Source organism: Engraulis encrasicolus, chromosome 4 (assembly GCF_034702125.1).
Source record: "Engraulis encrasicolus isolate BLACKSEA-1 chromosome 4, IST_EnEncr_1.0, whole genome shotgun sequence".
Lineage (NCBI taxonomy): Eukaryota > Metazoa > Chordata > Actinopteri > Clupeiformes > Engraulidae > Engraulis > Engraulis encrasicolus.
This window is the reverse complement of record NC_085860.1, coordinates 42,187,867-42,215,599: the sequence shown is the minus strand read 5'-3', so window position 1 is coordinate 42,215,599 and position 27,733 is coordinate 42,187,867. Positions and strand designations below refer to the sequence as shown.

General features: G+C 44.9%; 3 protein-coding genes and 1 long non-coding RNA gene across 5 annotated transcripts in view; 1 reads left to right on the top strand and 3 right to left on the bottom strand.

Moving 5' to 3' along the window:
• Positions 1–172: 172 nt before the first annotated feature.
• On the bottom strand, positions 173–4,225 carry si:dkey-12e7.4 (uncharacterized protein LOC558132 homolog). The gene is made up of 6 exons (XM_063197459.1): positions 3,966–4,225; positions 3,566–3,617; positions 3,265–3,452; positions 2,616–2,774; positions 1,633–1,743; positions 173–836 (listed from the first exon to the last, which is right to left on the bottom strand). The coding sequence occupies exons 1-6, from the start codon at positions 4,110–4,112 to the stop codon at positions 723–725; spliced, it is 771 nt and encodes a 256-aa protein (XP_063053529.1). The 5' UTR covers positions 4,113–4,225; the 3' UTR covers positions 173–722.
• Positions 4,226–5,379: 1,154 nt separating this feature from the next.
• On the bottom strand, positions 5,380–22,453 carry got2a (glutamic-oxaloacetic transaminase 2a, mitochondrial). Its single transcript, XM_063197457.1, has 10 exons — positions 22,294–22,453; positions 17,700–17,856; positions 17,005–17,133; positions 16,400–16,459; positions 14,177–14,338; positions 13,929–14,033; positions 13,093–13,243; positions 12,321–12,486; positions 9,046–9,196; positions 5,380–7,062 (listed from the first exon to the last, which is right to left on the bottom strand). Exons 1-10 carry the CDS (start codon positions 22,374–22,376, stop codon positions 6,940–6,942), a joined length of 1,287 nt encoding a protein of 428 aa, XP_063053527.1. The 5' UTR covers positions 22,377–22,453; the 3' UTR covers positions 5,380–6,939.
• Positions 18,959–27,733, top strand: part of LOC134447807 (uncharacterized) — a 13,452-nt gene continuing 4,677 nt past the window's right edge. For both annotated transcript variants that reach the window (XR_010034638.1, XR_010034639.1), the window contains exons 1-3: positions 18,959–20,696; positions 27,312–27,374; positions 27,483–27,640. This is a non-coding gene — a long non-coding RNA (uncharacterized LOC134447807). The remainder of the gene's footprint in view (positions 20,697–27,311; positions 27,375–27,482; positions 27,641–27,733) is intronic.
• calb2a (calbindin 2a) overlaps positions 27,659–27,733 on the bottom strand; it is a 20,084-nt gene continuing 20,009 nt past the window's right edge. The window contains exon 11 of the mRNA XM_063197458.1: positions 27,659–27,733. This exon is cut by the window's right edge and continues 482 nt beyond it. The gene's annotated coding sequence lies outside the window, so the exon portion shown is untranslated.

The window sequence follows — 27,733 nt, the reverse complement described above, 5'->3', positions numbered from 1 at the left end:
AAAACACATGGAATGTTTCCTGGTGCAGCTAGAACCGCAGACAGCACTTCATTGTTTGTGAATACACCGGTTGACTTGAAAAACTCAAAAACTTAACTTGGTGCTAATTGCTTAGTGTCAAGATGTATTGTCTGAACAGAACATCCAGTACACAAAAATCTTTGAATGCCTCAAAGTGCTTTATTGTTCAGCAACATTAGCTCAAATAAAAATAAACATGGTTTTAATACTGACAACGTACAACTTTATAGCTGCACTGAAGCCTGCCTTCGCTAAGAACCTTTCCTGCTGGCCTGTCTTTGGCTCAACTCTCCACAAGGAGATGTCTCTTTATGTTCAAAGGCTTTTTAACATTTTCCTTTCAACACTAACACTCAGTTTAACAGTGTCCACACAGAAGTTCATAACACATTTACATTATTGCACAACATATTGCATAATATTTTGTATCATTTTGTTTTCTCATTTCCAACATTTTAAACAGTGCACTCGTTGTCATTTGAGAAGACATGATTAAGTTATGAAAACATGATTAAGTGTCTCACTGGATTCATACCGATACATCTACTATCTCCTTCTTCCCCCAAGAACTCTCACACTGATCTGATCCAGATCAAACCATCAACACTTTTATACACTCGCAACTATGCATACAACTTCAACAGCCAAACAATAAATAATAAATAATAATGAATGCAAATGATAAACACCCTGTTTTTAGATCACCATGGTAACGGCTCTCCTGTGTAGTGCAGAAATGATCCATGATGCTCTTCAGTCAGCTCTCCAATCACAGACAAGACACTCGAGATGCTCTCCTCTGTGCTCAGCGGGGCCTGAAACACACACACACACACACACACACACACACACACACACACACACAGTGCTCATTAGGATAAACTAACTCGGTGCAGGTAAGACCACAATTGTGGCAGGGTCTTTTATTTTATTCTGTGAACCTGACACCTCTAATATAATACGGCCCTGTGCTTAACTCATTGGCTTACACTAAACACAAAGCCTTGGTTTTCTCCTGTTAAGTAACCTCAGGGTCCATGCAAGGCTTTAGTAGCCTCTTACTGCAGATGGGCCAATTCGGTGGGCCTATTCACTGCTGAAAATACTCAACTACATCATAACAATATTGCTACAGTATGACCATGCAGATAGTCTTAAGTAACAGATTAAAACTTTGTCATAACCATTTTGGTGCCAATAAGATTATAACGGAGGTTCTGCCCTAAGTGCCTATGTTGTAACCTTACTGTCACTGTCACCAAAATTGTAACCGCTTTGTCTTAATCTGTTACTAAGGCTCTGTATTAGCTCTGTATTAATGTATTAGCAATATCATTATGATGTAGTTGAGTGTCAAATAGTGAATAGGCCCGCCGGCGACCTCATCTGCCCTAAGAGACTCCATAACGGATTAAGACTTCGTCATTACTAATTTGGTGTCAATGAGGTTATAACGGAGGTTCTACACTAAGGGTACAAGTGTAAATTAATATCACACAGACTTGTCCGATATAGAACTGTAACAACCATTAAAATGGAGTGGTCACTCACATCTATAGCAAGGAACAGGTAACATGTGATAGCGTTAAACAGTAAGGGTGTTCTGCTCACCTCTTGCCCCCCCATGTCTGTGCGGACCCAGCCGGGATGCAGCGCCATAACTAAGATGCCCTCATGATGCAGGTCCACAGCCATGCAGCGCGTCACCATGTTCAGAGCACTCTGGAGGAGAGGAGAGGAGAGGAGAGGAGAGGAGAGGACAGGACAGGAGAGGAGAGGAGAGGACAGGACAGGAGAGGAGAGGAGAGAGGAGAGGAGAGGAGATGAGAGGAGAGGAGGACAGAACAGGAGAGGAGAGGAGAGGAGAGGAGAGGAGAGGAGATGAGAGGAGAGGAGAGGAGAAGAGGGGAGAGGAGAGGTGAGGTGAGGTGAGGAGAGGAGAGGAGAAGAGGGGAGAGGAGAGGTGAGGTGAGGTGAGGAGAGGAGAGGAGAAGAGGGGAGAGGAGAGGTGAGGTGAGGTGAGGTGAGGAGAGGAGAGGAGAGGAGAGGAGAGATGAGGAGAGGGGAGGAGTGAAGAGGTGAGATGAGGTGAGGTGAGGAGAGGAGAGGAGAGGAGAGGAGAGAAGAGGAGAGGACCCAGTTACGTATATGGCAGATAGCAGCCATGATCAGACGTATGCATTCACATTCAGTACAGCAGAACAATTGTAGCCATTAAGAGAGTCCTGTGGGGCCCTCCCATTGACTTCATATTAGCCCTAACAATGAATGAAGCTAAAGAATGCTAATCTGTGCCGACACCAAAACAATCCCTACACCAAAACAATCCCTAACCTTAACCTGTCAGCGAGGCAATGATTTCACACTTTTACTTTTACCAGTAACAACAAAACTATCAAGAAAATCACTACTAGATGTGTGGGGCCCAAACTGTGTAAATTGTAGGCCTACCATTGTCTCCATGCCACTACCATGTCACTACCACCCCACAACGGTTGTTAGGTGTACACACACACACACACACACACACACACACACACACACACACACACACACGCACACACGCGCACACACGCACGCACACTGAGGTGCACCTTGGATGTCCTGTAGGGGTACCACTTGAAGGTGTCGGCTCGGTCGCCCCAGTAGAGCTCTACAGAGCCCAGTAGGGAGGTGATGTTGATGACTGCCGCACGGTGGATACCCATACCAGAACCCCTGGCAGCTGCACGCCGCAACAGGGGTAGGAATGCCTGGAGGACACACGCACACACACGGACACACATACAGAGTGCGTCTTAATATGCGACCTTGCCTCCTCCACTTGCGCTTGTCTCCTCGTCCCGCCTCCTGGCCCCTCCTCCGTGAAGAAAACGATAAAGTTTCCCAGCTGTCAGCCTAGCCACAACAACTTTTGAGGGACTGTTTTTCATTCACCATCCCAATTGCAAATGAGAAAAAAGACTCTACAATTGAGCTTTTGCAAGATATTGAAATATAATGCTGTTGTCAGTGATGTCATCATGACGAGAAGCGAGTGGAGGAGGCAAGTGGAGGAGGCAAGGTCGCATATTAAGATGCACATACACACAGCACCACCGTTGCACACCATTGCATCAGATGTTTGCACTCAAAAAAGGTACTTTCAGTCCCATCGTATAACAGGACTATTCGGAACCATCTTCCCTATTATTATTGCCAAGTAGTAGGCCTAATGTGTTATAGGATACTGTAGTAACAGACCTTGGTGATCATCAATGGGGCCACCGAGTTGGTGTGAAAGTTCTCAAGCATCTGCTCTGCAGTGACCGTCTCAAAGTTGGCCACCACGTTGATGCCGGCGTTATTGATGAGGCAGTTGAGTCCATCCTCCTGGACCAGCTGCTCCACCTCCTTGGCAGCGCTCTCGATACTCTGCTGGTTAATGACGTCTGGTGTGATGATACAGTGATGGGGAGAAATATGAGTTCAGAGGCTGCACACACAGGCCGACATGATGATGGAAGCTTGCGTACGTTTTGTAGTGCGCAAAGAGATGGCTTACCAAGTGTTATGATATGTATTTGGGGATATTTCCCTGCCAAACTCTGCAATTCCTGCACACACAATGTTTTGGTTAGAATCATCAGAGCTAACAAGGCGTGTTCTTCTTGTTATCATTTCACATTTGAGTGGATGCTTAGCTTAGACTACTTGCACATGTAATTTCACTACATATGCATGAGTTCAGCTGCGCATTTCTATCTGCTGACTGCGGTCCGGGCGCAGCGCGTAAAGGGAGGGATGCTGGTAGCCTACAAGGGCTAGATGGAGGCTGTGTAAAGCATGACATGCAGGTACTAGCCTAGTTGATATGTCAACTCATTTATTCACCCTTTATTGCCAGAGCGTAATGCCAATCATTGTAGCCTTCAACGACCATACTGTGTAGCTACTGCGCTCACCTTGGCTCCGGGAGGATTACGGGCAGTGGCTATTATTTTTCCCGGAGAGCTGTTTCCTGTCACCAGGGTCTCCACCATTTGTAAACCGAGGCCTCGACTGGCTCCCGTTATCATTACACTTTTGCAGTTTTTGAACGCATCAGTCATGATTTTGCCGTTCACACGCTTTCCAAGACTTCTGAGAATTACAACCGCCGGGGTGTCAGGTGCAATGGGACAGCCAAGGACAGAAGTGGGTCATCGGCCGCCACGTGATAGAGGATAACCTCAGACGTGCCGACGCACACACGCAGTGAAGGCAACATGCAGAAGCGTCTCGTGAATTTGAAACAGACAGCCATGGCAATACAATCTGAATTTTTCCGATATTAAATTTACAACATTTACAATTTTGTCAAAATTGAAGTTGAGAGCCTTTTTGTTCAATAAATTACGAATTACACCAAAAAGGGACGGCGTTGTGCATTCATTTTTAATATCGATTTTAGTGGCAGGTCATGCTGGTCATATCAAACCAAGATATCCCAGTCTGTCTAGTTTTTTTTAAAGGACTATAGCCTAACTGGGGCCCTGGTCACAATATAACCCTATGATGGGTTATACTGCAGAATATACTTTAAGGAATTAGCCTTTTTATATGAAACAAAAGGGCAAATAGTTGCCAAAAAACACTGATGTACCCACCAACTCCATACTACACAATCCCCTTACTTTATGCCTGTATGTATCTCACCTCTTCTGGTCTTCAGGAAGGCAATCTGGCTGCTACACATGGAAGAGCACATAGACGAACCAAGATATTGAAGTGGTGCCGAACAGAAGTTTATATAACCTCTCCCTACACCTCAATCAGTGGCTTAAGTGACATTGAGCAAGTCACCTAACCCTAACCCAGTGGTTCCCAAACTTTGTCATGACAAGCCCCCCATATACAGTTAGATTCCACCCAAGGCCACCCTAACATGGGCCGTGACATAGCTCTGTGCACCCGGTTTCACAACTCGATGAAGTTGGTGCATTCCTAATCCCATTCAAATACTACAGAAAACACAAGACAAACATTGTAAAAAAGAAATTGGTTCCACTGGGATAATTTTAGTCTACAAAAAGTTATTCAATTTATGAAGTTATTCATTTTATTTTGCTTTATTTTTTCCTGCCAGTCTGCCGCAGCACCCCTGGCATCCCATCGCGGGCCCCCAGGGGTCCTCGGCCCCCACTTTGAAAACCACGGACCTAACCCCACATTGCTCCAGGGACTGAAACCAATAAACCCCCTTTGTCACTTTGTATAAAAGGGTCACCTAAGTGTAATGTAATGTAGTGTAATCACAAAACAAACAAAAAAACTAGTACACTTTGTAATTGTAAAAACTGGTACAAACTAAAGATGAAAAACCGACAGCACACTTACTTCATTCTTATACTTTATTCATATTTATTCTTTACAGTATTTTAGACGTCATTCACACATTGAACGGATTGTGAACTGCTTGATGGAAATATACACATTTCAGAATCAATCGACAGATTGTATTGAACTGTAAATATTTATTTGAACTGCACTTTCTGCATTTTGTGCTAGTAGATTATAGGCCATTGATGAGTTTGCATTTGAATGTGTTGAACCATACCAGGTTGTGGACAACATTAAGGTTGATCAGTAGATAGTTAGTCAGTCAGTACCCCTGAACCCATCACATCAAAAGTGCAAAAGCAACTCTTTCCACAGAAGTGCAAAAATAAAAATAAAAACACACACTAGACAATACTAACACTGAAGTGAGTAGACCAGTCTCACACTAACCGGCAATACTCTAACAGAAGACATGATGTGAAATGTCTTCATGTTTTATACTGCAAATTTGAAAAAAAGAAAAAGAAAAAAACAGAAAAGAGAAATGTAATGTTCCTTCCCCTGCCCTTCCATATCTACCCCCGTCCCTACACAGTAAGAAACATTTACACATTAGATGTGATCCGTCAAGGACATTGGATTTTCAGCAGTGATTCTGTAGTGCCAAGTTCACCTCAGGCGTTTGACCAGAGGCGTAAAACCTCTGGCTTTAACAGCTGGGTGCCTTCTTGTCCTTCAAATATATTCTGGAGTTTATTCATCTAATCCTTGATGTGCTCTGACGTAAACACTGATGTACAGTCAGTAAATCATCATAAGTTGCCATGTGTCTGAAATGAAAAAATTTGCAGCAGCACGCGGTATGTGTGCATGTGTGACCACATAGAGGGAGTGAGTACCTTTTGCACTGCAGTGTTCATTTACTACTGAGGAGTGTAACGATTGCACCCGCATTGCATCAACATCCACGTTTTATAATCTGGGTGGTTAGAACCAGTCACACATCTAGGATTGCAACTTAAGTAACATTTTCACGATGCTCTTTGAAGCCCAAATTCATGGTTTGGTTTTAAAAACCGCTTAATAAATATTTTAAATAAAGTTCTTTGTAACTGAAGGTGTACGCCATTTTTTTGGTTACACATGATTTTGGTAACACGTGTTTGTAACAATATCATTATTGATCTAAATCCTGTCACCCTGTCAGGAATAAAATTGGAAAGATTTTGCCGACCGTGTCCTTGTGCTCGTACAGACATGCGTGTCTTTGAGAAGTACATAATGGTTCAGGCCCTCTGCTATACATCTTAAGTGCTTTTGGAGGGCCTGTGGCGCACTGGCTGGGTTGCATCCCACATTTAAAACCTACTGGAAGTCACAGACAAATGACACCAACGCCAAATGAAAGAAAAAAAAAACCTGAAATGAACTAATATCTGACCTACTTCAACATCTCCCCACCTACGAAAGGATGAGTGTGAGGAGGGGACAGAACAGAAATATAATGTGAAGGCTTTAAAAGTATGTTTTTTCTTTTTTTTCCCTCTCCCGCTCTTCATCCCTCACCCCCCTCTCCTGTCCAATCTAAAGCCTCCTCTGTGGTTGCCAGGAAGACGGTTACTTAGTAACAGCGTGGATGCCCTCGGCCAGGTAGCCCACGTTGCCAGAGGAGACGCCAGCCATGGAGATACGGCCGTCCTTCGTCATGTAGATGGAGAACTCGTTAGACAAGCGCGCCACCTGAGAGGAGACAAGAGATGGTAAGGCTGTTAAGACCAGACACCAGTTACAGAGATGGAGAACTCCTTAGTCAGATGCTTCACCTAATAATGGGGCTAAACGGGGCAGGATGAGGCTGGAATTACCGAATTACCTACTGTATTTCGGCGAAACACAGACATCCTGGGGTAATTTCACATAGGCGCCAGGGGTCCAGGGGTCCATAGGTAATATTTATAACGTGCGAATCGGGCTTATGTCTGATAAGCCCGATTCACATATGGACCCCTGGTAATTTGCAATTACCCCTGGACCTCCGTGATTTTTCGGGGCACATTCGGACGGGATAAATAAACGCCTGTTATTTACTCAATTCACAGACATTATAAGGGGGTGCAGACGGCGCGCCTATGTGAAATTACCCCAGGACGTCTGTGTTTCGCCGAAATACAGTAGGTAATTCGCGGCAGAATTATTACCTCACAAATAGCGGACATGGCAATTTCGCACAGGACTAAGAACTCAGACATCCTCCGCATTTATTTCGAATTACCAGGGGTCCATAGGTAATAAAAGTCCCGTCCGAATCGGGCTTTAGTCAGTGCCCCACTGGAATATATAAAATAATAACTTGACAACAATGGAAGTAATGTTCAGAGATGGAATAGATTATTATAATGCAGTTCTTAATTAATGGGAATTGTTACGGCTATTTTGGTTTATTTTGGTGTACTTTTTACTGCACAACATTAACTGTACCCAGAACAGGTGTGGCTAATTAAGGGAGGCATGGAACACTGAAGAGTAAGGTGCCGTTTCCACGCAGCTGGATATTTTTATATGTGGATATTTTTTTCTCCTGCTTGTATTGGTTTTGCATTGGTTTTGGCCTTCCGCTTCCACGTAGCAGATATTTAAAAATCCAGGTGCAGGAGAAAAAAATAGCAGGAGAAAAAAATATCCTGTTTAGGGGTCTGAAACGCATTTGTTACAATGGAGGATTTTTTTTATCCACATGTTGCGTTTACACCTAGCAGGAGAAAAAAATACCCTGCTAAAAAAATATCCTGCTACGTGGAAACAGCACCTAACTGTCATTTTTTTTAAATTTTAGAACTCTGCTGTAGAATACTCAATGGCAACCACTGCTTGCTGTGAGGACTAATTAGTTAGCTGCTGGGCCTAGTGAGTCAACCAGAACAGGTGTTGCCAATTAAGGGTTCTGACAGTTACTCTTCAGTGTTCATTAGCCAAGTTAGATTATGTTATTTTTACTACAACTGCTATACATGGTTTCTCAATTTTTGTTCCCCCCTGGCTGCACACAACTCAACCTCTGATTGTTGGAAACCGCTGTCAGTCAAAAAAGAAGCTCACGTGGTTGGCTGCTGTCAGTGTCTTGCCCCTCCTCACAACACCGTTTTATAAAACAAACAAAAAAAACCCATGTATGCTTTGGCCCAAAAGGCAAACCCCCTTTTAACATTTTCTACAATAATACAGTCTAGTTTAGATAAAAATTGTGCTATACTTTTCCTGGCAACCAGCCGCGGCCCCCCCTAGCACCCCTTCGCAGCCCCCCAGGGGTCCCCGGCCCCCAATTTGAAAACCACTGGACTAGACACAGCAGACTACATGTGAGGAACAACGTAACTTGTGAACAACACAACTAACAAGGCCACACATTGTTAACTGTTCTGGTTTTAAGTGTAGTGTGCGAGTAGGTGTGTGTGTGTGTGTGTGCGTGTACATCACCTGCCGTGGGGTGCGCTTCTCGACAACATCGTTGCTACCCAAGTGAGGAATTTACTTGGTTGCAATGCAATTTCCCATTGGAAACTTAGAACGTTGCTAACTAGTTAGCAATAATGCTTTCGGGAAACGTGGTCCTGTTTTGAGTTTGGTGAGTGTGTGCGTGTGTGTTACCTGTTCTGGTTTGAGAGAGAGTGTGTGTGTGTGTGTGTGTGTGTGTGTGTGTGTGTGTGTGTGTGTGTGTGTGTTTACCTGCTCTGGTTTGAGTCCAGTGAAGCAGAACATGCCGATTTGGTCGATGACGTGTTGCCAGTTGTGGGAGGAGCCATTCTTCTTCAGGTTGGCAACCAGCATTTCTCTCATCTTGATGATGCGATTGGCCATGGTATGAACCTCCTGCAGCCTGCACACACACAAAACGGTACACACTTTAGGCTGTGTGTGTGTGTGTGTGTGTGTGTTCCTCGCTCATCTTGATGTGATTGGCCATGTTATACTTCAAGCTATGCTATAGCCCATAGGAGACAACAATACACACTTTAGACACACTTTAGAGGATGACATTTTTTCGGGAATTCCTGTGGGTCCCGCGGGTCCTGCGGGATTCCCGCGGGATGGGAGTCAAAATTTTAAAGATGAACGGGAGCGGACAGGAACGGGAATAAAGATGAATGGGAGCGGGCAGGAGCGGGAATAAAAATGAACGGGAGCGGGAATGCTCGCTTATTTTTTCGTTACGTTCGTTATTTTTTTTTGACGAAACGGGAATGGGATTGATTTTGAGTGGGAGTGGACAGGATTGGGAAACAATCTTTTCAGGAGTGGACGGGATGGGATTTGTTTCTTTTACTCCAGTCCAGGATGGGATGGGATTTTTTTTCTGGGACCGGGATGGGACGGGAGTGAAAATCCCCTCCCGTGTCATGCTCAAGTGTGCATGTGTGTGTGTGTGTTGCTCCCTCTTACTTGCGAGGCGGTTGGCCATGCACTCAACGTCCTCCAGTGTATACAAGACAATATTACGTGTGTGTGTGTGTGTGTGTGTGTAGGGCTGGGTAAAATAATCGATTTAATCGATAATCGATCAATTTAATCTAAAATTCACATAATCGATTCACAGGGCACAAAATCGATTTTTTGGTTCTTTTTCTTTTTGTTCTTTTTGTTTAATTTAGGTCTATGGAAAATACCCAGTAGGTATTAGTCAATTAGGCCTAGGCCTACTTATTACAAATTAGCAATCTGTTAACACTGTCAAGCCACACCCCTTTGACATTTTTATATAAAAATAGGCAACAGCATCTTTTGGGGGAATCCTGGCACCAAGAAGGGAAAGGATTGAATCGATTCGGAATGAATCGAATCGAAATTAATCGATTCAATTTCCTGGTGAACCAGAAGCTATGTGTTGACGCCCAGGGTGCTGGGCTACACAATCCTTCTGGTACACCTGTGATTCGCTCTCCTCCTCCGTTTTCGAAATAACCGGGGCAGCACGACGAATCAGGATCGTAGGGAGGGATTTCAGTGGGTATGACGTTTATCGAACGCAACACCCTCCCCCAGGGTAGTTCGGCTGTGCCCGCCCCCTCCCTGAATCACAACAGTAATGGCGGCGTGCGAGGAGTTATCATGCGTCGGGATGGAAGCAGCAATTTCAGCTGTGTTATCCAAAATACCTCAAGTTGATTTTCTAAAGGACTTTGTTCTGTTTTGGTTCCCGACCTGGCGGCGCTTACGTGATGACACGTCCTACGTCACAAAGCTTCAACGTGAGTGGTCGAAGTGTCATGTCATTCATATGAGGTTGCTCCAACCGCGTGCAAGCATCTTTTGACTAAACCCCGCCTGCGGAGAGGCGTGAAAGGGCAGTGTGCCAGTAGCCTGTTACTTACAGGCTACTGGTTCACCAGGAAATCGATTCAAAGCCCTAAGAATCGAAATCGAATCCATTGAGGAACATGGCTGCGATACCCAGCCCTGTGTGTGTGTGTGTGTGTGTGTGTGTGTGTGTGTGTGTGTGTGTGTGTGTGTGTGTGTGTGCGTGTGTGTGTGTTTTGGGGTATGCTCACCGTGTGTGTGTGAGGAAGAATGTAGTATGAGAGTCATGGGTTCATGGGTACAGAATAGATAATAGAGTAAACATCAGATTAAGGCACTCGATGACTTAACTCAATACGTTACAGCAGAGGCCACCCATTCAATACATAGCCATGACCCAACGCAGGCAACAAGCTGTGGGCAGGCTACCAACAAGACACACAACATTAAAACATGGTCTGGTTGGCTGGCGCACATTTAAGCTTTTGCCACATGTAGGATTAATATACGACACGCCACTCTGCACTAACCGTCATAACATGACGATCCTTCTAGGGGTGAAACTGTAAAGGAGTGTGTGTGTGTGTGTGTGTGTGTGTGTGTGTGTGTGCTGGAGGAGATAGGGCGCTGGTTGAAGATATTGAGTTAGGCACAAGGGGGCACTAGTGTGTATGAGAGTAGGCTGTACAACTGTGTCTGGCTGTGTGCCACTGACACCACAGGGGGTGTGTGAGTGACTGCACTGTGGATGGCATGTGTCTGGCTGCGTGTTAGTGACTGCTCAGGGTGTGCGCGTGCGTGTGTGTGTGTGTGTGTGTGTGTGTGTGTGTGTGTGTGTGTGTGTGTGTGTGTGTGTGTGTGTGTGTGTGTGTGTGTGTGTGTGTGTGTGTGTGTGTGTGTGTGTGTGTGTGTGTGTGTGTGTGTTGGGGGAGCTAGGTTAGGATATTGAGTGAGTCACCAGGGGGCGCCAGTGTGCATCCGGGTAGGATTTACAACTGTGTGTCTGGCGGGGTGCCAGTGACATTGAGGGTGTGTGAGTGATGTAGAGGGGGTGTGTGGCAGTGTGCCACTCGGCGCAATCGACCATGTTGCCATCAATCGAAGCACGTGAGCTAGAACTTGTCGTCACGATATGGGTGGTATGAAGCACTGCACATTTAAAGTCGACCACAAATGTGCAGGAGTCGGTCTAGCTCACACCAGTTTGACCTACTAGCACACCAGGTGTGAGGTGTAAGGGGGGGGGGCTAGGTGCAGCTGAAGTGGGGTGCAGTGCAAACTTTCTTAGGGGTGTGGGACAACGGGCCTTCACACACGTGAGTGAACTGTTGACCAACCAGTTCATGGGCGCGTGTCTGCTTCTGTGTCCAAGACACGAGAGGGTCAGTAGAGAAGGGGATGTGTGAGAGTGACAATAGGGTGTGTCTGGCTGCCTGGGAATGACTGTACAGGGTGGGTGGGTGAGAGTGAGAGAGTGAGAGAGTGAGAGAGTGAGAGAGTGAGAGAGTGAGTGAGTGAGTGAGTGAGTGAGTGAGTGAGTGAGTGAGTGAGTGAGTGAGTGAGTGAGTGAGTGAGTGAGTGAGTGAGTGAGTGAGTGAGTGAGTGAGTGAGTGAGTGAGTGAGTGAGTGAGTGAGTGAGTGAGTGAGTCTCACCACTCTGCGTAGAGTTCTGGAGTCATGAGTAAGAATCAGTGTGTGTGACTCACCACTCTGCGTAGAGGTCTGGGGTGGTGAGGATGGTGGATGCGATGCGGGCTCCGTTCATGGGGGGGTTGGAGTAGATGGGCCTGATCAGGATCTTCAGCTGGGACTCCACGCGCTTGGCCTCCTCAGCGTCCTTACACACCACCGTGAAGCCTCCCACACGCTCACCTGGAACACACACACGATAATACAGTATATACGACATCCACATACACCACCTGGAACACACACGATAATACAGTATATACGACATCCACATACACCACCTGGAACACACACGATAATACAGTATATACGACATCCACATACATCACCTTGAAACCATCGATACGCTCAACTGGAACACACACACACACACAGACACAGACACACAGACAGACACACACAGACACAGACACACAGACACACACACACACACACACACCCAGTCGGCATGCCTGGCCCGCCTAGCGAAGTTGCCCGTTTTTTCCTTCCGTTCGCTGGTTGGGCCAGACATGCCGATCAGCACGATCAGCGGGCTGAGTATGCTAAGGGGAAACCGCCTGGCCTGTTCAGCGGGTGGAGGAAACGGAGGGGAAAAACAGGCAGCTTTGCTGGGTGGGCCAGACGTGCCAACTGGATCTACACATTTGACCTCCGCTTATGCACACCAGGAACACACGTTCATACAGAAGACACCACTGCGAAACCTGGAATAGCAAGCATAGGCGCACACACACGCAGTTCACTATAATACATCACATGCGTACGCACCACACATGCACAAACACTCACCGTAGAGGCCCATGTTCTTGGCGAAGGACTGGGACAGCACAATGTTGTGGCCCTCCTCGATGAAGTGGCGCACGGCCCAGGCGTCGCGGTCGATGTCCCCGCTGGCGAAGCCCTGGTACGCCATGTCGAAGAACACCAGCAGGTTCCTTTTCTGGGGACACGCAGGGCAGAAGCAGAGTAAATGCCAGGCACTCAGAACACCTCTGAGAAGAGTTTACACTAGGGACCTCTTAGAGTAGAAGAGAGTCTGAGGGAAGCTGGGTGAACATCAGGCATTCTAAGGACAGACGCTAGAGTTAACGCCAGGAATTGATGAATGATGAAAATGATGACCGCTCTGGTGGAGACCAAATTGAGGTGAGAACGCCCTTGGACAGCACACGTCTCCCATGGACGTTTATTCCCATTAACCCAGGTTCCTCCCTGACTGCAGTTTGTTCAAACGCTCGGTGAGCACAGCCTCAATGAACGGCACAGTTGCACGCCGTAAATGGCATACAACATTCTTTCTCAAGGTAAAGAAGAGGATTGGGTTCTGCCCTCCGTCTTTTGAGTCAAGTGGCTGCAGTGTTTACAGTACATCGGTTAACGCGGTTCTTTTTTAAAATTGTACTATTCCAGACAGGACAGTGAAGAGCGACAGGAAGCGAATGTGGAGAGAGAGACGGGATAGGGATGGCAAATGACCCAGGCCGGATTCGAACCCTGGGGCATGCAAGCCCAAATGTGGGGGGCTTAGCGCACTGCACCACAGCGCCTCCCCCCCCCCCCCCCCCCCCCCCCCCCCCCCCCCCCCCCCCCCCCACGCAGTTGAGTGGCTGCCAGCGAGTGCGTACCTTGATGACGGCAGACAGCTCCTTCCACTGCTCAGGCCGGGGGTCGACGCCAGTGGGGTTGTGGGCGCAGGCGTGCAACAGAATCATACTCTTCTCCGGGATTTTCTGGAATCGAAACAGACAAGACCAACATGAGCGCACTGTGTGTGTGTGTGTACGCCTCTGTACCGAAGCCGTGAGTATTCGGGTCGTAGTAATGGTAGTGTGTGTGTGTGTGTGTGTGTGTGTGTGTGTGTGTGTGTGTGTACCGAGATGTCATCGAGGGCCCCCTTGAAGTCAAAGCCGCAGGTGTTGGGGTCATAGTAGCGGTAGGCCTTGAGCTCCAGGCCAGCGTCACGGAAGATAGGGGTGTGGTTACCCCATGATGGCTTGGGCAAGTAGATGTCACGCGCCGCGGTGTGGAAACGAGACTAGAGGAGAAGGGGGACACAGACATAGAGGAGGTTAATAAAAATACACAGAGTGGAGGTGAACATAGACACAGACACAGAGGAGGTGCATACATACAACCAGAGAGGAGGTGAATATACACACACTTAGTCGTGGAAACGTGACTACTGGGGGAGACAAGGGAGGAAGCGCAGAATGAGCAGAAGGGGAACTATTCCGAGAGCAGACCAATTATGGCATCACGTGTAATCATCAACATCATCATTATAATTATTACTACCATTTTGTTTCAAAATATCCAAGGTCGCTTTACATGGTATACATTATGTATGGTGGCACAACATTCACAGAACGGGAGAGAGTAGGCTTCTTATACAGTCCCAAGAAAAAGTTTGTACACCCTTTGAAATTTCTTACATTTCTGTCAAAATTTATCATAAAACATGGTCTGATCTTCCCGGAAATCTCAAGAAGGAACAATCAGAGTCTGCTTTAACTAATTCCACACAAACATTTACATGTTATCATATTTTTATTGGCCATAAGGCTATAACATTCACAGGACAGCAAGGCATAAGTAAGTACACCCTTGCATTAAATAGGTTTTAACCCTCAGTTAGTTGCAATATCCTCAACCAGACTTGTCCTGTAGTTGCAGATCAGATTAACAAAAATATCTGGATGTATCTTGTCTCCCTCTTCTTTAGAGAACTGCCTCTCGTCAGCAAGGTTTCTGGGATGTCTGGAGTGCATAGCTTTATTGACTTCATGCCATATAATCTCAATTATTTTTAGTCAGGGCTTTGACTGGACTATTCCAGAATGTGTATTTCATTGTTATGAAGGCATTCTAATTTAGATTTGCTTCTAAAGTATGGGTTGTTGTCACATTTCAGCACCTATCCTCTTATGTGCTTCAACTGTGTGACAGACTTCCTCACGTTTTTTCTGTAAAATATCACAATAAACTTGAGTTCATTGCTCCACTGATAATAGCAAACTTTCAAAGGCCTGAGGCAGCAAGGTAGCCGCATATAATGATGCTCCCGCCACCATACTCAGAAGTGGAGATGTAACCAAGAATAACTAAAAATGGGGTTCATTCTGCCAATCTAAAATTAATGGGGTTTCTGTCCAAAAAAATATTGCTGCACCTTTGAGGTTTGCGAAAAAGCATTTATATGCTTCATAAAATTACTGCAAAATATTCTGTAGACCAACGTTGAAACCAAAGTTGAATTTTTCAGGGGAACACATAGTATCATGTTTGGAGGAGAACTGGAGAACCACACCTTCACCAAAACATCATCTCCACCTTTGAGTATGGTGGCGAAAGCATCATTATATGCGGCTACCTTGGTGCCTCAGGCCCTTGTCAGTTTGCTATTATCAGTGGAACAATGAACTCAGAAGTTCATTGAGATATTTTACAGAAAAAATGTGGGGTAGTCTGTCACACAGTTGAGGCACACAAGAGGATGGGTGCTGAAATGGGACAACAACCCATATTTAGAGGCAATTGACTTTTGAATTGCTTCATAACAATGAAATACACATTCTGGAATAGCCCAGTCAAAGCTCTGACAAAAAACATTTGAGATGATATGGCAAGAAAGCTATTCACTCCAGATATCCCAGAAACCTTGCTGCAGAAGGGCAGTTTTCTAAAGAAGAGGGAGTCAAGATACATCCAGATTGTTTTGTTAATCTGATCTGCAACTACAGGAAACATCTGGTTGAGGTTATTGCGACAAACTTAGGGTTAAAACCTATTGAATGCAAGGGTGTACTTACTTATGCCTTTCTGTCCTGTGAATGTTTACATCTTATGGCCAATGAAAATAAGTAAACTTGTAAATGCTTGGGTTGAATTAGTTAAAGCAGACTCTGGTTGTTCCTTCTTGTGATTTCCGGGAAGATCAGATCATGCTTTATGACCAATTTTGACAGAAATGTAAGAAATTTCAAAGGGTGTACAAACTTTTTCTTGGGACTGTATATTCAAAGACCAGAGCTGCTATAATGTTCCATATTACCAGACGGGTGGGGAAGCATTCCCAAACAAAGAGAAGTGGCCATACCAGGAAGTTGCCCCCGATCCTGAGGGAGCCGGTTCCAGAGATGGTCTGCACCGTGATGCTCTGTGGGGAGCAGAACAAGAACAGAGAGGATGGTTACACTTACTGTCCCTAACAGCAGCTGGATTTAAGAATAGATTTTATCAGACAGCTCCCACAAAATACAGCAGACTTGAATCCTAATTAACAGACGACAATGGCAGACTTTGGTAGTGATGTGTTGGGTTGTATGGAAAACAATGGAATCAAATGTGGCAAAGCAGAGCTTTGTCAGATCTGACGCGTCTGTGTGACCTGGTGTGTGTGAGCAGACCTGGTGTGCGATTGATTGTGTGTCACACCTGGACACTCTGGATGACCTCGTTACTGGTGTGTGTGTGTGTGTGTGTGTGTGTGTGTCTCACCCTGCCACTCCGGAGGACATTTTTACCAGGCCCCAGGCGAGGTGTGTGTGTGTGTGTGAGTGGTGTGTGAGTGTGTGTGTGTGTGTGTGTGTGTGTGTGTGTGTGTGAGTGGTGTGTGAGTGTGTGTCACACCAGGACGACCTCGCTATTGGGTGGGGTGAGGTGAGGTGTGCGTGCGTGTGTGCGTGCGTGCGTGCAACTCACCCTGCCGCTCTGGAGGACCTCGTTTTTAGGCCCCAGGGCGAGGACGGCACAGGCCTTGCTGAAATCCCCCAGGCCTCCGATGGGCAGGTACTCCTTATCCAGCCCCTTACCCATGATCAGGGCCTCCGCCTGCAAAACACACAAGCTGTTACCGTCACACTAGCCAGAGGTCACACAGAATAGCCTAGAGCAGTGATTCTCAATCAGGGGTATTTACACCACTAGGACTGTGCGAGTACACTAGTGTGTGTGTGTGTGTGTGTGTGTGTGTGTGTGTGTGTGTGTGTGTGTGAGAGAGAACAATTAATATCACGATTATTTCAGTCAATTGATATCACGATATTTTAGACGATATTTCTTTTGAGGACAAATAATTGTGCTGAACAATTCCCAATCTTCCCTCCCTTCAGCAGTGTGAGTGGAGGGCCATAAAGAAACACACATCAGTGCTCTGCATGAGTGTTGGGTAGCAAGTCTGCTCTGTTTTCACAAAGTGTTGGCTTAAGTGGAGGGGAATGTATTGCACTTACCATAACCTACCTTTTGGCAGTATAGACAAAATATTGTTTCAAATCAATAACAACAATATTGATATCACAATATTAATTCGATATATTGCACAGCCCTATTGTGTGTGTGTGTGTGTTTGTGTATGTGTGTGTGTGTGTGTATGTGCACGCTTGCGCGTGCCTCACCTTGCGTACGCAGCTGAGGACGTATGGTTTGCCGTTGTCGTCACGGTAGGCCCCCACCCCCAGGTTCATCTTCTTAGGGTTGCTGTCCTTCTTGAAGGCCTCCGTCACCCCCAGGATGGGATCGGGGGGGCCCATCTGCACATCGGACCACCATGAGCTGAAATCAACAAACACAATATTTTGTTGTTGTTGTTGTTGTTACATGCAGTGACTCGATGCACCGCTTTGTTTGACAGACTGTCTGTGCGTCCGTTAGAAACCGGTTTGCATTTTGGAGGGTTGGCCTATGAAGTAGGGCTGCTGACCTCCGCGGCCTCTTTTTATTTTTTTTAAATTGACACCATATTCAATTTGCCATCATCAGGGCATCATGTTTGCTGTTAGGGCTGGGAATCGATCCAGATTTACTGGATTGATTCAATTCCGATCCAGAAGGTCACTATCCGATTCGATCCACAATCCTACTCGATATCGATCTTCTGTATTGCTGGGTTGCCACTTTAACCCATTTATGCTAGAATTCTAAGACCAGCTATAAAAACCTAAATAGCTCAGCCTCTGAAACCCATAAACTTGAAATACGAGATCAAGAGTATGAGAGAAAGAATTAGGAAACTTGGTATGAGAGAGAAAGGTGGGAAAAGATACTATTTACATGAACAGGCCGTGTGTATTTGTGCAAATAGTGCCTATAATCATCCATCAAAAAAGGGATCCACAACTTGTGAATATCACACTTTTCAAACGCGAATCGATATTGGATCGCGTCGCAGATCAATCTTTTGAACCCAGCCCTATTTGCTGTTGTAATACAGGTATTTGTCAAATTAAACAATGTGTAGTAGAGAATGGGGTAGTGGAGAGGTAACATTCTATAAAAGGCTCATGGTAGTGCAGGAGGTAATGCCTTGAGCTGCAAGTGAAGTCACATTTCAATAGTGCAATCAGCTGAGCAAACAGTAGAGTTCAGCAAACACTGATGGGGATGGAGGTACTGTAACTGGCTGATAAAGGTGCAACATTACCAAGGTGGAACAGGTAAATAGGCCACTATGCAAAAGCCTTCAGTGGGCATAAGAAATACAGCCTCGCAAGAAACCAAAGGCCAGTTGTAGTAACAAGCATTATTTAAATATTTATGCTTTTCCCTGGGGTATTTCCCTCAGCCCATCATTGTGAATAGGCAATAAACACTAATACTGGGTCGGGAATTCCAGTTTAGAAATGACAATAGTGCACAGGGTTTCCCCCAGCACTTTATTGCTAAGGTGGCCACCTTGACAAGAAACACCTACCACCTTGACTAGGTGCCCTGCTTAGCCAAAAAAATAACTTTTAACGCTCCACCACCTTGACTAACAGAAATTCTGGGGGAAACACTGGTGTAAATGTGAGGGTGTTAAGATATGTTATCACTCCCTTCTTCTTACCAATTACATAAGCGTTTCTGGCAACTTTAACAGAGAGGGTTGCCAATTCTCAATTCTCAAACCTCAATAGAGTCTGTTGTTGACCAGCTCCCACTGCAGTGAGTCACCAATGAGGGCCTCTTGTTCCAGTCAGGTGATCAAAATAAAGGCAGCTTAAACATTCCCCAACGTAATTACACTCAAAAATGTCCTCTCACACTCCAACGCATAAGCTACTTTGGTACAGACTTCCAGCTCTCTGCCCAACAGCTACATGCAATAAAAAATGGGTAGAAATGCCAGAAATAGCAGAGGTCTGTAGATGTCAAAATAATGAATGCCTTCAAGGCTCTGACTCTTGGCCTCAGTTTTCCTTTTAATGATAAGATTAGATTCAAGTAGCCAAATTACCTCAATGTATTCCCAGGCTCCAAAACACCCTCCGGGTGTCAACAACGGCTGTATTCAATAGACTCTGCAAGTGCGGACTTAAATATTCCAACAGAGTGGGTGCACAACTTTCCATTCTAATCTGGCTCCTAATTATACATAATTTTCATCACTATGGCACCAATCCCATCATTTCTAAACAACGGTGCAAAACTGAGAACATGGTAAGCCTGTTCAACAACACATATGGCCTACTTCTATCTTTATGGCAGGGGCAGCCATGGCCTAATAGTTAGGGAGGTGGTTTTAAGGCCAAAGAGTGGCAAGTTTGAATCCCACCCTTACCTCTCCCGAAACCTCCATCCGTGGCTGAAGTGCGCTTGAGCAAGTCACCTAGCCCCACATTGTTCCAGGGATTGTAATCAATACCCTACAAAATAACGGTGGATAAAAGCGCAACTAAGTGTAATGTCACACAAACCTATAAAATGTCAGCATTATGATAAGTCTTATTGGGAGAATCTAAGCAAAATACAACCCTTGTCTTTCCTCAAACTAATGGGTTTTGCCTTTCACTTCCTACTGATTCAGGCCTGGCCTACGCAGTGTTCAGTCCTCCAAGGTCTCTCAGGTTACGAAGGCCGCCAATTCCATGCCTGCCACTAAATTTAGCCCAGGCAAACAGACAGGGCTGAGAGTATAATGTCAGAGGTGGGCATCGGGCACCTCTAGAGTAGAGATGGGCTCACACTTTGACTTAAGTTCAGTACATTTATCGGCATTCTCTCTGGTGCCCACAAAACTGTACCAGAGCATTGGATGTAGGTACACACTACGTAGCTGTTATTGCTGGCAATCAGCATATTTCAATGCACCATAACAGCCTGACATGTTCCTCCTCCATCGCAATGCCTTGACATTTGGGTGTAATGATACAACTTTATGATTTGGTAATTACAGGAACCAGCACACAGTTGGAACGGACAAACGTCACCTTTCCATGTCAACTGGACACTGTCTGGAGGCAAACCACTAAAACGCAAGACCAGGTGTCGTAGCTCTAGCCCAAATGCGTCTGCTTCTCACGTCTAGAACTACAACCCTGCTCGTTGACAATGCGTCTGCCATTTCTCATGGAACAGGAGACACGTGCGCATGTCCTGAAACAAAACATGCTATTCCACACACCAGCAGTCAGGTGAGCGAGTAGGCTATCCGGTTAATGCTGCTTTACTGTGTTTCAGTGGATGTAGAGAATCTACAATCGGGTTAGCGCTCTGGCTTCAAACCCCCCATGGTCCGGCCTCTGAGGGATAAAGGCCCATTTATACCCTACGGAACCGGACGAAATTCGTCTTTCCGGGCCAACCGTTGCTCCCGGAGTTGCATTCATACCTCCGTCCGTAAAATTGATGTTACGTAATAAATCCTCTAGAGGGCAGAGTCGGTTGGCTATGAATGGACAGTTGCTGTGGCAGATTTGTGTTCGTTTTACAAATTATTTAGCCCAAATAAAATAGCCAGACCTAGGATTCACGGAGATAACACACTGAAACAACTTTAAGATTTGTGTAATGATGTATAAACAAATCCAGGAGGCTTCGTGCTGGCCATTTAGGTTTGTTGTTGGGAAAACGAACGTCCTCCGAGCCCAAATGTAAACAAATGAGGCATGTTTTTTAGCTTGGCTAGCATGGTAATGGAAATATACCCTTTCACAAACTCACAGGTTATTTCATTAACTATTTGTATCGTTTTTAGATGTGAAATACTTCTCTTCTTCGTTGAGTTTTGTAAATTGGTGTCTTTTTCACTATACTGCCACCCACGGCCGCCTCTGGTATTGCTCCGTTTCACCCGTAGTCACCGGATTGCTAAGCACTCGACCAACGGACAAACTGACGGATGAAACGACCCCCGGAACCGGGTGAAAGCGTCCGTTTCCGTAATTACCGTAGGGTATAAATGGGCCTTAAGCTTTGAGTTGACAAGAGGCTGGCTGCCGCTGTTTACATGCAGGTGCTGATATCGACTAGCTGGCTAGTAATTAGCATGCGAGAGCAGCCATATCAATTTAAAAAACCCATAAATGAGCTGGTACATTTACTCGAATAATGAGCTACCTACCACAGTTGCCTAGAATAAAAGAAGGTCTGTGGAGATGCCAATTACAGCGTCCAAAGTCACTGGGCACAGCTCTCCAACCCTGCTCTACCAGCATGCTAATGCCGCTCTTGGTAAAGTCATTCAAAAGGCTCGAACAACCTTGGCGCAGTAGCCTACCTTTCATTCAGCTAGCTAGGCCTTGTTAGCACCAGGTAAAGGAAACATCTGACCCGCTGTCAGCATTCCAATCCCATAAACACCGCAGTGTATATGTCTAGATAATCAAGCTTCAAAGCGAATACATTAGACTATTGAAGGCAAAATGCAAGAAAAAGAAGTACAACAGAAAGGCATCATAAGCTAACACACATTACTTTAGCTGCCAGGCTAATGTCAACCACCGATGGAGACCCCATCTTTTTGCCTCTGTTCGCATGCTGAACCAAACCTTAGGTCACGAGATCATCCTGGCGTTATAGTCCCCATAAAAGGTGATAGAAAATGCACGCGATCGATCGATACCTCATGAAACCCTCCAAAGGAATGCGAATAAAGGGAATGACTTTTAGGGGTGACTGCTATGCTATGTGATCTACTGGCATCGGGCTGCTAGCTGGTTAGGTTTCAAGATATCACAGACCAGCAGTCAAAGGACAGACCAATTCGCTTCAGCGAATGCATCACCTTACCTTGCACGGATAGGGAGGACTCCCAGAGCAGAACTATGGGACCCAACGGAGGAGATTAATCTGGTTGTCTTTAGAAGAGCCATGGCTGCAGCGTACAGTGTCTACCTGGAACTGTAGAGAGAGACCTTCTCTGGCGTGCACGGTGGTCAGACAAGCGAACAAGTAGAATTCTACGCTCAAATTCTACAGCGCCGCCCAGGAAGCACATGGTAGTACAAGTATTGCACTGAATCAAGGAGTGTCAGGCTGAGAGCCGAGCAGTGCATGGTTAAAAGTCACGTCCAGTAGTAGCCTGATAAACCAGCCTAAATGTATTGGAAACTTTTCAGCGTCCAGCAGGTGGCGCTGGTTTACCAGGCTAGTCCAGTAGCCTAATTAAAGTCAAGAAATCTCACCTCAATAAGCTAAACATAGCCCATATAACTGAAGGTCAGCATCCATCCCATCCATCCATCCATCCATCCATCCATCCAGCCATCCCTTCCTCCATTGCCATTCATTCATTCATTCATTCATTCATTCATTCATTCATTCATTCATTCATTCATCCATTCATTCATCTTTCTCCTTGGACATAATTGGTCTATTTTATAGGCCATCCCTGCAATGCTTGTTTGATGGTTGATTGATGAGCCCATTTTTAAAATAGGCCTTTGACCAGCACTTTGACCGTCGTGACAGCCTGCAGTCTAAACAGAAACTGTCATGACAATATCAAATGACACTTTATTATCTCATTTATGACATTACACTGCCCTGTCATTGATATGATGGTACAGTCAAATAAAGACTTGCCAATGGTAACCACTCTGTGTGCATGACTTCCATCATGATGCATAGGCTACCATATAAGGGGAGGCATCTGTTAGGCTACCTACAGTGTAATCCCAAAGCAGACTAGACATTGGCTGACCTAGTGTTTGTCTAATGACCTAAGTTGAGCTGTGTGCGGAAGATGGCCTGCCAATACACCTACACTTAAAGAGGTTTCAGTTCAGTAATCCCTGCTGTGATTCTCTCACTGCATCATAAACCGCGCCTGTTATATGTGTGTGTGTGTGTGTGTGTGTGTGTGTGTGTGTGTGTGTGTGTGTGTGTGTGTGTGTGTGTGTGTGTGTGTGTGTGTGTGTGTGTGTGTGCGTGGTCGTGTTTGTGTGTGTGTGTGTGTGTGTGTGTGTGTGTGTGTGCGTGCAGGGAAGCCGACAGGGGGACAAAGGGGTAATTTTTCCCGGGCCCATGGGAAAGAGGGGGCCCGGAATTGGATCCTCATTGGGTTTGGGGCCCTTTCATATGTCTTTGTCCCGGGCCCGTGTGCCTGTGTGCATGTGTGTGTGTGTGTGTGTGTGTGTGTGTGTGTGTGTGTGTGTGTGTGTGTGTGTGTGTGTGTGTGTGTGTGTGTGTGTGTGTGTGTGTGTGTGTGTGTGTGTGTGTGTGTGAGTGTGTGTGTGTTCAGTGCTCTGGAGTGTAACAGAGAGACATAAGCGTCAGAGCAGCTGACCGTAAAGCCTGTGGCCTCTACAAGCTCACACACATTTCACAGCCAATGAAACGCTGCAGTAAAATGTCAAATGCCTGGCTGCCATTTAGACAATATTCAGGTTTTTTTTTTTTACGATTTCCACAAGCTTGCGGTTAAATCTGCGACCAGGTGCTTAATGCTCAACCGCTTTCACTGAGATGCTTGAAGGAAATTAAATTGAACAGAGGTGCCAGGTGCTGACAGAGAAGGGGAAAAACATTTCCTGATAACAGTCTGGCCTGATAGTTTTAGTGTGTTAGTAGGCTCTTGAGTGACAAGGGCAAAATGTTGAACCTGTACAATGTGACAAATCAAGATGTGAAGAGTTTCTTTACAAAATGACATAAGCGCCTTTTTTGAGTTTGGCATTTCATTATAAATGACTGTTCAGATGTCCCATCATCTACGCGTGACTTCTCTCCATTGAACTATTTTGAGAAAAGTTACCTTTTAAACCTATATAAAAGGCATTTGGCAATGTTCTAAAATGGATATACATCATTTTGCAACAAAGCACTTCATCTGTAATTCTGAGTCTGGGTGAGAGGGAAGGCACATGCAGGCAAGTTTGGGTAGGCCTACATGTGACATCAAAACCTGTAGTGTTTTACTTTTAATCAATAGGCCTAATGTTTGTGGCCGTAGGACTTTGCAGGTTGGTGACAGACTGGTGTTTGAACTTAAGAGGAGAAAAGATATGTCACGTTCTTGGTTCAAAAAAGAATCTGAATAACTTAGGTAGTTCATAACCCTTATATGGAGGAATTTATAACCAAGATAAGATGCCTGTGCATTTGTGATGTGCCGGTTGTCTGGAGTGGAAGCTGGGTGCTTGGTCTTTAGGCTGGTGTGTAACAACATCTGTTCATCTCCAAAGCAGCATACTTTCAATTTCAGACCATCCACCATGATGCTGTCTCTGGGCCCTCTGTGGGGACATTTTTATATAGTTTAGTAGAGCAAACTTTTATATGTGGAGAGCTAACAGCAGTTTTAATCCTTTTTTGTGTCTGACAGCTGGCGGGCTTTCTCCAATGCAATGACAATGACTATAAAAGTGTAAATGTGATCAAATCATAGAGGCATATTATTATCTCTTTTTTCCCTTTTAGCTGTTCCGTGTTTTTTTCTAGGCCTATTTGTCCCTGGGCAGGGTACTTGGCTGTTCAAATCTCATGAAATATAATAATTTAACAATTGCAATAGCACTCAGAGGCCACATGGGGACAATGGTGCTCTGTCACACAGCCATAATGCCCAGCTGGCTCGGCACTGAATAAAATGAACATTTGCATACTGCCGTGACTGGTCTTTGTAAAACTAATGGGAATCTGTTTTTTCTTTTAGCCATGAGCGGCAATATGCCACAGCATGCAGTGTTTTTCTAGCACAGAGCTCACTGATGTCTGTTTTCACAGTTTTCAAATGAGACACAATTTACTTTTTTTCTTAACACCGGATAATTACATGTGGTGAAAAAGGAGACGTAATATCCCCCCCATCTGCTGTGAAAGCAAACTTCTGAATATTTATTATATTCATATTTTCAAGAGGGTACACATGCATCTACATCATAAGTCTTTGCCTCGATGGAAGGTCAGCAAATATAGTTATAAGTCAGCATAGGCCATCTTCATTTTTCTTTCATTTTGTAACTGGTGTGTGAAAAGTCTGGTCTCATTAGTATAAACTTAAGCATGTGATGGAAATGATAATATGTATTTATTTATGTGTTATCTGGTGATGACATGGCGGATACAAATTTGCATGTGAGGCAGCATAATGTGAGGTGCAAGCCCTGCACAGCAAAAACAAAAGCCAGGTATCTCTCTCTCTCTCTCTCTCTCTCTCTTTCTCTCTCTCTCTCTCTCTCTCTCTCTCTCTCTCTCTCTCTCTCTCTCTCTCTCTCTCTCTCTCTCTCTCTCTCTCTCTCTCTCTCTCAGCTTAAGCAGCCATCTTCCCTGTTTTTTTGTGTGAACACATTGGCATTGTTTCTATTCCTTTTTATCCATTATTTGTTTTTTTCAATCTGCATCTTTCATATCTCTTGATCCCGTCTCACACTTATCTCTGATTTGAGCTGAGCCGATGATTTGATATTTATCACCCATATTGCACTGTCCTACTTACCGCACGTACGTCAGGAACCTGGAGGCTTTCATCCTGCAAACACCACCAGGGAATTGGTGCAGAGAGCCAGGTGTCAGCATGGCGTGTACTCGCTGTTATCTTCCCCCCTATATGGATACGTGTGGTCCCTATACATTTCACTTTCATCTATCAAACGATTCTGTACATCTCTATACTTCATAAATATCACACACAGCACAGGCTCTCCAGCATATTGTGTTTCAATAAGTGTATGTAAATAGTTTCATTTCCTAACAGCAGAAGAAGGCATAAAGCGATGTTTCATGTCCCACATTAAGCCATGTTCTGTATCAGTCGGTGTTTGTGTTTGGCACCCTAGCATATGTGGCATATTATTTTCTGTAATGTTTGTTGGGAAACGCTGGCATGTGTGTGGCAACACAGATGAGCTGAATTCTGGCATCTGTAATTTCATTTTAATTAGGCTTTGTGTATTCTTTGTTTACACTCTGTCTTCCGGCTCCATATTGGCATGAGTAAAATTCTGAGAGGTAGAGAGACACGAAATCTTGGACACCCGTGTGCCGTGTGCGTTGTGCTGTATGAAAGTCTTTATATCACTCATGTTATCGCAATTGTAAAATAATAATCTGCATATCAGAAGCGCATTCATTGTACCCAATGAGACTTCAGACATGTGATCACAACTGTGTAGAGTACATATGTGTGCACTATGCAATGTCTGCACTATGCAGTGTGTGTGGGCGAGTACTCTTACTTGTGTGTTTCACTTGGATTCACTTGAGCTATATTTAATGACATGATTAATAAAACAACAGGACTCTCATCCATTAATAATTCATCAGCAGTATTTTCATATACGACTGCTCTCTCTTGCTTGTCTTTGAACATGGCAGCCATATCCTCTTAGGAACTTTATGACAGGTGCAGGGTGCTCTTATTTACCTTCCCCCTCTCTATTGATGATCTTGTTTATTATGGTGCTTTTAGTCCATTTTAAGTCCACACACACACATGCACACACACACACACACACACACACACACACACACACACACACACACACACACACACACACACACACACACACACACACACACACACACACACACACACACACACACTTACCGTTGGCACTACATGTTTATAGCCATGTTTATAGTTGTGACTAAATCCAGAAATGATGATGAATTTAAATTGTGCTTATCAATGATTTGCCATTTCGACCAGAAACCAGATTTGTTGTAATAATTATTGAGAGTAAGATTTTCTACAAGTGCTATTTCATGAGGAGAATTTAATTTATAACAATTTTGCTGCTTGACCTACAAAGCATTTGTGAGAAGTTCCTTTTCTAAGAGTGTTTCAATCAATTTGCCTTTTGTAGAAAGAGAGAGACCAGTGAAGAGACCAGTGCTGTGTATCGTCTGACTCATATGCAAAGGATTTGGTAAGCAGCATTTCAATAATTTGTTTTTATTTCCCAAATAAATACATTAAACTGAGCATACATATCATCACATACTTGTTCTTTTAATTCTGTTAAATCCTCTAACAGTATCAGCCATAAAACCGCCAATCAAAACCCCCAAAAAACGTAAACAGGAAATGAGTGAAATGAGGAAGAGAGACAGGAAGAGGAAGTCTAAAGTTGACCAGACAAAAATGACGGCCATAACGACATAACGAGAGGAAGAGATTCCAAACCAGGCAAAGGTAATTACACCTGTCAATCAATCATAATCATCATAATCTTGCAATTACATCCCCTCTCCAAAACATTACACCTGCTGGGACTCTTTTGAGCGG

What these genes read in the sequence shown, in the direction of transcription:
- si:dkey-12e7.4 (XM_063197459.1), bottom strand. Translation starts at nt 4,112, where the DNA reads ATGACTGATGCGTTCAAAAACTGCAAAAGTGTAATGATAACGGGAGCC. An exon ending in AATACATATCATAACACTTG is followed by an intron (nt 3,453 to 3,565) that starts GTAAGCCATCTC and finishes TCATCACACCAG; the next exon opens with ACGTCATTAACCAGCAGAGT. An exon ending in CAGACATGGGGGGGCAAGAG is followed by an intron (nt 837 to 1,632) that starts GTGAGCAGAACA and finishes TGTGTGTTTCAG; the next exon opens with GCCCCGCTGAGCACAGAGGA.
- got2a (XM_063197457.1), bottom strand. Translation starts at nt 22,376, where the DNA reads ATGGCTCTTCTAAAGACAACCAGATTAATCTCCTCCGTTGGGTCCCAT. An exon ending in GGATCGGGGGCAACTTCCTG is followed by an intron (nt 14,339 to 16,399) that starts GTATGGCCACTT and finishes CTTCTCCTCTAG; the next exon opens with TCTCGTTTCCACACCGCGGC. An exon ending in AGCTGTCTGCCGTCATCAAG is followed by an intron (nt 13,244 to 13,928) that starts GTACGCACTCGC and finishes GCGTGTCCCCAG; the next exon opens with AAAAGGAACCTGCTGGTGTT.